Source organism: Elephantulus edwardii, unplaced genomic scaffold, assembly GCF_000299155.1.
Source record: "Elephantulus edwardii isolate Elephantulus edwardi_28Jun2011 unplaced genomic scaffold, EleEdw1.0 scaffold00263, whole genome shotgun sequence".
In the NCBI taxonomy this organism is placed as follows: domain Eukaryota; kingdom Metazoa; phylum Chordata; class Mammalia; order Macroscelidea; family Macroscelididae; genus Elephantulus; species Elephantulus edwardii.
Window position 1 is genome coordinate 794,012 of NW_006400013.1, and position 11,653 is coordinate 805,664.

Genomic DNA, 11,653 nt, shown 5'->3' on the forward strand with positions numbered 1-11,653 from the left:
ATAAGTTAAAGCCATATTTTTACTTCAAATTTTTTTTTAAATTCCGTTAACACCTGCGTCACCCAGAAATGAAAGAAAAATCCAGATAAATATAATTTGTTGCCATTGAGTCAGAACTGACTCATAGCTGACCCTCCATTGGGTTTGCAAAGTTGTAAATTGCTCTGGAGGAGCTTATTCACCAACTGCCAGCTCAGCCTTTAGGTTAGCTGTACATTTCCATACGGACCACGCTGCCAGAGCGCTCAGTTTCATCACCATCAAAGGAGAAATTTTTATGTATTCCTGTGTATACATTGTTGTTGTTATGTCCTATTGAGTTCTGACTCATAGCAGTCCCTCCAGCGGGTTTTCAATGGCTGGAATCATACGGGAGAAAATTGCCCATCTTTCTGTCATGGAGCAGCTGGTGGTTTCAAGCTGCTTGACTTTGGGTGACAGCGCAATTCCTTACCACAAGACTGGCCTCCAGTAAAGCCAAAATGTATTTCAAACACGTGTGTGCATTAGTTCCTTTATAGTGAACTGTGACACGCAAGGGACGACATTGAGAAACTAGTAATGTGAGCTCACCATTGTGTTTCTAAGAGACAAAAATTCTTAGAGGTACCTCATAGGTTGGGGTGAAGGGGAAACCAAAAGAGGAATCCAAGTGTGAACTTAGCTCCTGTTACCCTGACCCATTTCATCAGAGTGAGTGAGTGTGAGAGAGTGAGAGTGAGAGAGAGAGAGAGAGAGTGTGTGTGTGTGTGCGTGTGTGTGTGTATCTGTGTCTGAAAAAGATTAAGCTGTCATCCCATAACTAGGACTAAGCCAGGCCTGGCGCTTACCAAATGAATTCACTAGATTTACCAGACTACAAAAACTTGTTCCTTTTAAGTATTTATATTGTCTGTGATTTTTTTTTTTAATATTGTGTAGGGCAGTGTTAAATGTTTTTGTATAGTCCTCTTAAATTTTTTTAAGTTACTACTTTGTCTTTAAAAATAGTACTTTAAGGATTGATTAATTTGTTGAAATTATAGTAGAAGCATTCCATGTTGGACTTAAAATATATTTAGTGTATAGAAGAAAATAGTTATTTTCATGTTGTTGTTAGGTGCCATGTAGTCACCTGCGACTCATAACAATCCTATGTACAAGAGCTCTGAAGTCTGCCCTGTCCTGAGCCAATTTCACTGTCTCCAACACACCTATCCCCATTACTTACATTACTATGTCCATTCATGTCATCCAGAGTCTTTCTCTCCTGTAGTGTCCCTCTACCCCTCCAAGCATGATGTCCTTCTCTAAGGACTGGTCTTTCTTGGCAGCATGTCCAAAGTATGCCCAAAGTATATGACATAGAGCTTCAAATATCTTGCATCCAAAGAGCAACTTGGTTTCACCCTCTCCAGAATAGACTTGTTTGTTCTCTTGGCAGTCCATGGTAGGTTCATTCAGTACTCTTCTCCACTGGTTAAAAAAGAAAGGTTTTATGGTTCAAATCCACCAGATGCTCTACTGGAGAAAAAGGAGCACTCTCCTCCTGTACCAGTCAGATACGATTTGACGGTACACACAAAAAAATAATAAAATACATTTTTAAAAAAGAAAAGAAAAAAAGGCTTCTATTCTGAGAATCATCAAGACACTTCTGTCATAAATGCAAGCATGATTCCATCCAACATGAATGGTTGTAACATTTATAAATAATGAAAATAAATAGTTTCTTCTAAATTGTTAAATTTGGCAGAGTTGTTGTTTGAAAACTCTGGACTTTCAAAAGATTGATTTTTGGTAAATTGACCTATTTTCTCTCTCTCTCTCTTTTTTTCCTGTCTCTGCCTTGTGAGCAAATGTTATTGCTCTACAGTGTTCATAGAAAGAACCTCAATCTATATACATCAATCACTAGTCATCAAACTACTGGGCACTGTGAGAAATGTCTTGATTATAGGTGGTAGATGCAGGTTGAAGGTACTTTAAAGGCTATTAAATAACTCTGGAATAAAGTTATTCCTTAACTGTGTGTAGCCTTTATCCGTTCCCTAATTGAAAATCTCACCCATCTCAGTAAAATACTCTTGGATTCCTAAGACGTGGTAAAGTAGAAACATATGGTGCAAATGCTATGGAGTTAGAAAAGGGAAAGTGTGTGGGGACTGAGGGCACTCTGATGGTCTGGTGGGTAGGAAGCTGCTCTGCTAATCCAAAGGTGACCAGTTTGAATCCAGTAGCATCTCTGAGAGAGAGAGTTAGACAGTCTCTTCTCGTACAGTTTACAGCCTCTGAAAGTCTCTGGAAGGTCTGCTATGAGACCATTCTGACTCAGCAGGAAGGAGGTGTTGGTTGTGCATGGGCTGTGTGTGTCCTCTTTGTTCTCTGCCAGGCTTGGGCCTTGAATGTAGCCCACACTTGAGTACTGTTCCAGATCCACTCTAGGGCTTGCAGGGGTGGATTCTAGACTTTTTAAAATATTTCCTTATTGTCATTTTAGATGGCATTCCTGTCCCTTTTCCCCTGCTTCCTCCACCCTAGTCTTACGTCCATACTAGAATCCTAGCCCTTCCTTAGGTACCAATGCCACAGGAGAGGAAAATTCCAATTAAAATTAAAAGCTCCCTGAGAGATTTGTTGGGGGTGGAGAGAAGATTTTTTTTATTTAAACCATGGATTCCTAACCACACATGAAATTTGTGTAGACAATGAATGCTAGGGTCTCAAGTGTTTAATTATCACCCTTGGATTTCTGCTGCTTAGCCATGCAGTTTTGAAACATCCCCTGGCAGATGTGTGTTGTTATGAGGGGAAACATCTTTATCATAAAGATGTTGCCTGCAGCAGTTTGGATTCCATCCTGAATCCTTTCTGTGACTTGGATGAAAGAGAGATGGAGGGCATGAATTCCATACCTGGGGCCTGCTGCGCCCTGAACTTCTAAGAATCTTCATTTTCTCAATTGCAGGGGGCTGCGGCCAACCCAGAAAATGAGGACCAGCAGCAAAGGCTGAGAGAAGCGGCTGAAGGTCTCCGAGTGGCAACCAACGCTGCTGCCCAGAATGCTATTAAGAAAAAAATCGTCAACCGACTGGAGGTCAGCAGGGAAACTGGTGTTCTAGGATGTCCATTTTAGTTTGCAAAAACTTTTATAAAAAACAAAAGGACCTGTCCCCACTCCTTGCCCTCCCAAGCTCTAAAAGGAATTAACCGTAGAGGTGAGGGGGGACAAACAAACAAAAAATTAAATTAACAGTCTCAAGGGTGGCAACATGGTGTCATGCTCTAGGAGGGATGAAGGTCTTAGCATTTGTGGATAGTTTCATCCCTGTGTGATTTGTGAAGCTATAATCCTTAATGAGTTCGAATTGGTCAGGAATATAATTCAGAAGTTTCTTAAAAGGCAACAGGATCCCTTTCCTTTAATGGAAAAATCAACCACTGATGATTTTCCTTTAAAAAATGTGCATGACCTTGGAAGGGTCTTTAGCTGCAAGTAAAGCTATTCTGCTGGAGGCAATGGCTTCTCCAAGGCACCCCATAGAAAATAGGGGTTTTGGAAGACTTAGAAGAGAGAGAAAACATGGACTTTGGGTTAGCTCTGTGTAGATAGTTAAAAGAAGGCGTCAAAGAAACATTTTTGTCATTTTCATGTTTATTCTCTGAAAAATGTTAATAACAAGACTAGGCTATAAGAAAAGAACCTTCCTTGAATGTGTACAGGAGACTATTCCACTAAAAGTTAGTGGATTGAGGAATGAGAACCTGTCTTTTTAATGAGGGATTCATCCCTATACAGTTAGGCATATTCTGAAAGAAAACTGGCTTTTTGTTGGTGTTCGAAGTGCACGAGGGAATAAACTGGATAAATTATTCCAGAGGGTACATTACTGTGTGTTTCTGACCCAGGCGTCTCTGTCCTGGGTCAGCATGATCACCAGGTTTTTGCTTGACCCCTAGAGAGCAGTCTCTGCTCCTTGTGGGTGATTTCCTCCCTGAAAACATCCTGATTTGGTTCTACTTATCAGTGCCATCCTGGCCTTGGAATTGTCCTTTGTCCTTTTGAAGAAGACAAATGAGCCTGGGCCCTTCAGCTTTCAGGCGGGCCTGTCATTATCGCTCGTCCCAGGGCATGTAAACCAAACATAGATAAGAATCATCCAGGATTTTGAAAAGCCATGGCGCTCTCCCTCTTACACCGAGCAGCCTTCAAGGCGGCAAACCAGTGACAGATCTTTAATGCAAGGGATGCATATACTTGTGTACGTGTGTGTTCGCATTGCCAAGTCCCTAATCGCAGTGTCATCGTTTTTCTCTTCCAGGTTGCAGCCAAGCAGGCCGCCGCTGCAGCCACGCAGACCATCGCGGCCTCCCAGAACGCGGCCATTTCCAACAAGAACCCGGCTGCCCAGCAGCAGCTGGTCCAGAGTTGCAAGGTGAGGTCCCGGCTGCTGGGAGCCGATCCGCTGCAGCTCCCCCGACAGCACAAGAGCTCCAGGTGCCCTAATAATGTGATTAGGACAGACCGGCCAGCCCCTTAATCCGGTTTGCACCGGCTCCCATAGTCCAGGTGCACACGAGTCTGGTTTCTGTCAGCCTCGTGCAGGACCTCTGGAGAGAGACTGTGCATGTCTTTCCAGCTTTGTCTTTCCTTTGTCCCAGCTCTTTTCTTTTCGAGAGACCAGATCAGAAAGGATCAATGACAAAGCTGTTTTCAGCTCTAAAATAGGAACGAAGCATTGAATTTCCAGAGTGCTTTTCTCCCTTTGAGAGCTGGGTCTCCGCAGTCAGTCTTGACTCCGAGAGCAGGCTTTGATTTCCTGCTTTCCACCGATTACACCTAGTGGGTTTCTTCCCTCTGTTCTGGCCTCGGTGTTTCCTGTTGTTGTCTTCGTTCTCCTGCCCCATGGGCATTGACCAGAGGTGCCACGTGGAGTCTGGCTCCCTCAGCACCCAGAGATGACCTCTCTGAGGAGACATTTGAGTTGTATCAGCCGCAAAATCCAATTGAGTGGTTATTGCACAGTGTTGGCAGTACATGGGACTGAAGTTCCTGAAATTGCACTTGGTAGAGGGAGTGAGGCAGTGAACCATATTGGACTGAGTATGAGGTTTGAGAAATAAATGTCCTATTTTTCCCACATACTCAGTCTCCTGTATGAACTTTCCACTTTAGAAATTACTTCCTTAAAAGAAAAAAAGAAAGAAAGAAAGAAATTCCTTCCTTACAGAGGAACACGTCCTGAAGGTCTCCAGTGATAAATCTGGGCTTTCTGATGCTGTGTAAATGCAAAGGCGAGAACGTGCATCATCCTGGAAGGCATAGGAGTTGATTAGTTGATTGTCTTCCCTTGTGTATCAGAGTAGAACTGTGCTCCGTAAGATTTTCAGTGGCTCATTTTCAGACATATTCTCAAACTCAGACTCACCATCATTGAATCAGTTCCAACTTAGAGCTACCCTTCATCACATTTACAAGGCTATATAATAGGATTGGAAAGACATTGCTTATTTTCCCCTCAGCATCTGCTGATGGACTTGAACTGCCAGAACTGCTCAGCCTTTGGGTTTACAATGCAATTTGTTGCAGACTTTGGCCATGAGAGCTCTCTAGAAATAGAATAGAACATCTAAAACACACACCACCACCCCCTTGAGCCATTTTCCACCTCTTTGGGTGATTCCGCCTTTGCGGGGAGTGCTCAGCTTGACTTTTCATTGCTCCCTTAGGCAGTGGCGGATCACATACCTCAGCTGGTCCAGGGGGTGAGAGGAAGCCAGGCTCAAGCAGAAGACCTCAGCGCCCAGCTGGCCCTCATCATCTCCAGCCAGAACTTCCTCCAGGTAACAGAGAGGCATCCTCCTGGCTTATTCCCAGAACCCCCACCTGGGTATGGGGTCCCCGTCACGCTTTTAACAAAATCTATACCATAAAGCAGACCTTGAAGGCCTCCTCTTCATATTTCCGTTTCCAGGAGAGGTAGATTTAGCTTGGCAAAGCGAAATGCTAATATGCAGGGAAATTGCCTGGGGAGACAGCTCATAACCCATTTTCCTGGGAGTATCATATTTATTTCTCCTCTAAGAGAGAAAACATGGTAAGCTGTGCCTCATGATGAACAGCTTAGTCTTTATTAGTTATCTCTTTATGTTTGCTAGCTTCCCCTTACCCAGGGTCATTATTCATGTACTGGGAACGAAATACAAGTGGCTGATGGGTTTTTTCCTCCAAACATGTGACAATTATACAATTATTAAATGTTGCCAGATTTTGTGTGGGTGAGGGATTCATGTTAAGGTAATTGAGTAAAATGAGAATATTAAGTTGTAGAAAACTCCTTTTTTACATGCTTATTGTATTCAAATCTCTCTACCTTATCAGCACATTTTTATCTACCTGTATCGCCTAAACAGTTGATGTATTTAAGAGATTTTTCTACTCATCACTTTCTAGTTCAGCCCAGTGTATTTGTAGAACCCAGTGTTGCATCAGCTTGGTTAATTTTCTAAGTACAATAAATGCAAGATGCAGTAATATACCATGAAGGTTTTAATAGGACTTACGGTGAGTACACATGTGTGCTTGTATATGCATATTATTTACCTTTTTTAATTCTATATAAAGAATTGTTATGGGGTTTTTATTAACATTTATGAGCTTGGATTATTTCGAGCAAAATAAAATATTTCACTTTTGCTATCAGAAACAGCCTGTGAAATTATTAAAATCAGTATGTGTGGTCAAATCTTTATGCCCTTCATAGATTATTTCCTTAGTACAAATTCCTAGGAGTAGAATTGCAAGCAGCTAATTCTTATCTTTGCAGCATCAAGAAGTACGGCTTACACAAGATTTCTCTTTTCATTCGTGTGGTTAAATAGCTGAAACAGAAGTGGCATCACTGGCAGGGCTTAAGATAGTAGTACAGACCAGTATAACTTATTTTCACATTTTATACACCCACTTAAATAAAATTCACTCACATACTGTGCACAAAATTTAATACACAGGGTGGTTGCACAGTTTGCAAAAAAAGTAAAACATATGTTTTTTTGTGTGAAAATGAACTAGAGATGTTCCTGATTCCACTCCTTTAGCCCATGTTTTTACCTTTATTTCTTTTCATTTTGCTGCTGTAGAAATACCATGGTTAAAAATAAATAGAAATGGCATTGCCATATCAAAAAACCTATGCATTACATTTTTTTCCTAGATGCTGCAAAATTGCTCTTCGAGAACCTTGAATAAAACTAAACTTACTCCAGCAGTAGGTTTAGAACATTTATTAGGATTTCTTTTCCAACATGGAGAATTATGTGTTTAGTATCATTCTGTGTATATGTGTATTGGGAACATTTGCGATTTGCTCAGTAACTTCCTGTTCTTCTAGCTTGCATTTCCTTGAGTTTATACAATGCTGAACATTTGTCATACCTTACAATTCTTTTTCTTACGTTAAGTATCTGTTATGCTTTTTATATATACCCTCATATCATTCTCCATAAATTAGTTGGCTAGTAAAATACTTTGTCCTTAGTATTTATGATCTGCCACTTAAATTGTTACAACTTTACTAAAGAGCAGTTTTACAACATGCATTAAAAGCCTTGAAATTATGTCTACCCTTTAATCTTCTAAGTATTTATTCAAAGAAAAGTGTGGATATGTACAAGGATTTAGCTGCAAGGGTGTTTATGACAACACTACTTATTTTATTTGAGGGCGAAAACGGAACCATGCCCCACCATGTGGGATTGGTAAATGCTGGCAGATGTACATAATGAAACACTGTATTTTATTGTTGTTGTTGTTGTTGTTGTTGTAATGTACCTTAGGGTCATTTATGACTCATAGCAACCCTGTGAACAACAGAACTGGCCCTTGCTGTTTCCTGCACCATCTTCATCATCTCTGATATGCTCCAGCTGACTGTTAAAGCCACTATGTCTTGTGGACAGTTTTCTTCTGATCAGCATGATTTCTTTTCCCAATGTGAAGTCTTTTTCCAAGCTCTCCCTTCCCATGCCCAGAGTATATGAGGCAGGGTTTCACAGTTCTTGCTCCTAGTGAGCACCCTGGCTGCACTTCATCCAAGACAGACTTGTATACCTATAAATAATGTGATCTTGTTTTTTAAATACTAGATATACATGTATGCATACACATATACATATATGTGTGTGCATATACATACACAGTTAAATACTTTTGGATTGTGGGATATCAGGTGATTTTATTTCATTCATTTTGTCCCTTTTCTAACTAGACTGTGGGGTAGATTTATAACAAAGATTAAAAACTACTCTAAGATATTAAAAGAAATCCTATTAGATAAGGTGCTCTCTTTGAAATCTGTTGGAAATGACAGCAAGCCACTATACCAGTTTTGCCTCTTTGACCTCCCATACATAGTTTTTTTAAAAAAAAAGAAATGCTAGACTGTCCTGCCTTAATGTATCTAATTTTAGATGGCAGTCTTATTAAAGGGCAAGTAGGTGATGGCTTTAGTATTCTTTTTTTTAGGACATAGTAAGTTGTGACTGTTATGTCACAGTGTGTCGCACTGTGTATGCCTCCTGACTTTGTTTGCCTGCGTCCTTTCACTTTCTGTTCCTCTCACCGCAGCCCGGGAGCAAGATGGTGTCCTCAGCCAAAGCTGCAGTGCCCACTGTGAGTGACCAGGCTGCTGCCATGCAGCTGAGCCAGTGTGCCAAGAACCTCGCCACCAGCTTGGCCGAGCTGCGTACTGCCTCGCAGAAGGCAAGTGGAGACTTGTCCTTGTTCATTAAAGATGCAAGCAGTAATCTCTCCATGCGGGTGTAGTTGTCGTCCAGAACCTAGACAGTGTTGTCCATGTTTGTTGGCAGAGTTACCTACTCATTTGAAGATGCCCTGGTGGCCTGGCTTGTACCACTTCCTGACCTTTACCTCTTAGACTTGGTCCTCAGCTTCTTGTGACGGATGACCATCAGTTAGACTGCTTTTGGCCACCTTCTTCCTCTCTCCTCCCACACATAGAAGTGATCCATTTCAGTCTCACAAAGGAGCATTTCACTCAACAGATTCTTGGTTCCAGGCAAATTGTAGATCTCAAAAGGTGACCAGGTCTACTAGGTGTCATCTTAGGAACTTAATAACAAATTACTTAGCAAATCTAACTTTCGAGGGTCATTTCTGATATCTTTTTATATTGCCATTTTACATAGGAATAGTCACCTTAAAATGGTCCTCCACAGAACAGAATTAAAGATTAAATGAGTTTCTATCAGTGGACTTAATTAATAACCACAAAGATCTTGTTACTATACTGTTTGGTGTGGCATTTACAACACATTCTAGCTGGGGTCCGTTTTCTCTCTTTTTAGCAATCCCATTATGGAAATCAGCAGCCTCATTAATGCTCAAGAGGAGAAGGTCAGAGATCAACTGGGTTCTTGGCATTATAATTCCTGAGAGTGTGGCTCTGAGATAACTTTCAAGCACAGATGGGAACCCACCTCTGGGGATCATCTTACAGCTAAACAATAGACATGACTATAAAGTGATAGAACACAGGAGAAATGTATATTCCTCAGTGTAATCAACCCTATGAAACTAAAAAGACAACATGGGCTAAAAATTAGACTTTAGACAGCAGGAAAAAGGACTTATTGCAAATAATGAGGAGCTGTCAATAATAGTAAGGAGATTGCAGTCAATACATGAAACAAAATGTATGTAGATTTTTGCAAGGAAAAGTGACTTATTCTCCAAGTTTTCACTCAATGAGAAAAAGTTATGTACATGACTCTGTTATTAGAAGTCATGCCTTTCCAAAGTACTGAGGAGCAATGATGTCCACTTAAAGAGTTAAATGCACATGATTCAAGTCATGGTCTTTTCAGTCATTTGCTATGCATCTGAGAGCTGGACAGTGAATAAGAATGGCAGAAGAATTGTTGCCCTTGAATTGTGATGTTGGCATACTGAATATCCCACGGAGTGCCAACAGAACAGATAGATATATTTCGGTGGAATTACAGCAAGGGAGAAAGTACAGGAGGGAATATTCCTTGGAAGGAAAGATGGTGAAGGTTTGTCTCACATATTTTGGGCATGTTGTTTGGAGAGGCTATTCCTTGGAAAAGGGCATGCTTGGGAAGGTGGAGGGTCAGCACAAAAGACAAAGACTCTCAGTGAGTTGGATTGACAGAGTGACTGCATCAGTGTGCTCAAGTGTGTCAGAGCTGATGAGGATCGTGCGGGGTAGGGAGGGTTCAGATCTGTTGTTCACAGAGTCGCTGTGAGTTGTAGTTGACTAGATGTCACCTAACAACAAAGAAAAAAAATACGCATGCAAAGCTTTGTTGTTGTTGTTTTTAAGTGCCTTAAAGTCATAGATGACCCACAGAGGCCCTATTGAACGAAAGTCAAAACTTTCATCTTTTCTCCAAGTTCAGAGTTTCCAGAGGCAAGCTTTTTTTGGAAGTGGATGCAACTCCTGCTTCCAAGCCTGTTTTATTTGGGAGATCCACAAAAAATCAGGCCCAAGGGCCCAAAAGGCCAAATCCGATCAACTCACACCCTATTGTGAGCCAGAGCCATGCCCTAGTCCCTACCCCAAACCAGAAAACACCCCTTTAGACTCTGTCAAATAAAAATCTTTTGATCTATGTTTCTTAATGGGAGGGAGGTCTAGGATGTCATCTGTACCAAAATCATCTGGGAGTGCTTATTAGAAGACAGAATCCTGAATCATGCTTCCAAGCACTGAACCATAATCACTAGACGTCTACACTTTATGTTTCCTCAATGAGACTCAACATTAAATAACTACTCTAGAATAGTGAACCCTATCTAGAAGCTTAAGCAAAACGGGCCTGGTGAAGGAAGACACTGTGGAAGCTTTAAAATAAATGTCAAAAATCTATATTAGTATAGTCTGTACTGGGCACAGCTAAGCCTGTGAGGTCGATCAGGATCTGTTGTGCAGAGTCGACCCGATGACCTTCCACCACCACAACTAGTGGAAGGTTTGGAATTGGATGGCATGGTTCTATTTCTAGCTCTGTTGTTAACTGATTTTGTGATCATGTCAAGTTATTACCAGTTGTACCTCAGTTTACTTATCTAGTAATGCTGGCACATAGAAAGAACTCATTGTCACATGCTGCTGCTGTTATTATTATTGAAAAGAGGAAAGAAGGTTTGCCCGTATTTAATATACTGATCCGTGATTATATGTGTATTTTCTTTATACACATAAGAGTTACGCGGTATAATCAAAACATTTAGAGAGCAGAGTGCTAAATGACAAAGAGAATAAAGTATTTTTTAAACATATTACTAGAAATCTCATCAAATATGGAAAGGATGTTATCATCTAGAAATTCATTTATATGATAGGAGCTTGTCCTCAGAGTCCTGGTGTCCTTCACCCATCGGCCCGAGCCTCCCCTGCCCGTCTGTGTGCTCAGCATGTGCTGGATCGGAGCCTGACCTCTAGAACCAGAAGCAGCAAATGAAGAATCCTCCTAGTCACCTTTCTACGAAGATGGCTCCGAAAGCGAAGAAGGAAGCCCCTGCCCCTCCCAAAACTGAAGCCAAAGCAAAAGCAAAGACATTGAAGGCCAAGAAGGCAGTCCTGAAGGGCGTCCACAGCCAAAAAAAAAAGAAGATCCGCACGTCACCCAC

The 11,653-nt window shown here is 41.2% G+C and overlaps 1 protein-coding gene across 1 annotated transcript in view; it reads left to right on the plus strand.

Annotated features, from left to right (window-relative positions):
• TLN2 (talin 2) overlaps positions 1–11,653 on the plus strand; it is a 282,673-nt gene that overhangs the window by 73,279 nt on the left and 197,741 nt on the right. Inside the window, exons 20-23 of the mRNA XM_006899628.1 lie at positions 2,948–3,076; positions 4,302–4,415; positions 5,710–5,823; positions 8,606–8,740. Coding sequence (XP_006899690.1) covers positions 2,948–3,076; positions 4,302–4,415; positions 5,710–5,823; positions 8,606–8,740 — 492 coding nt within the window. The remainder of the gene's footprint in view (positions 1–2,947; positions 3,077–4,301; positions 4,416–5,709; positions 5,824–8,605; positions 8,741–11,653) is intronic.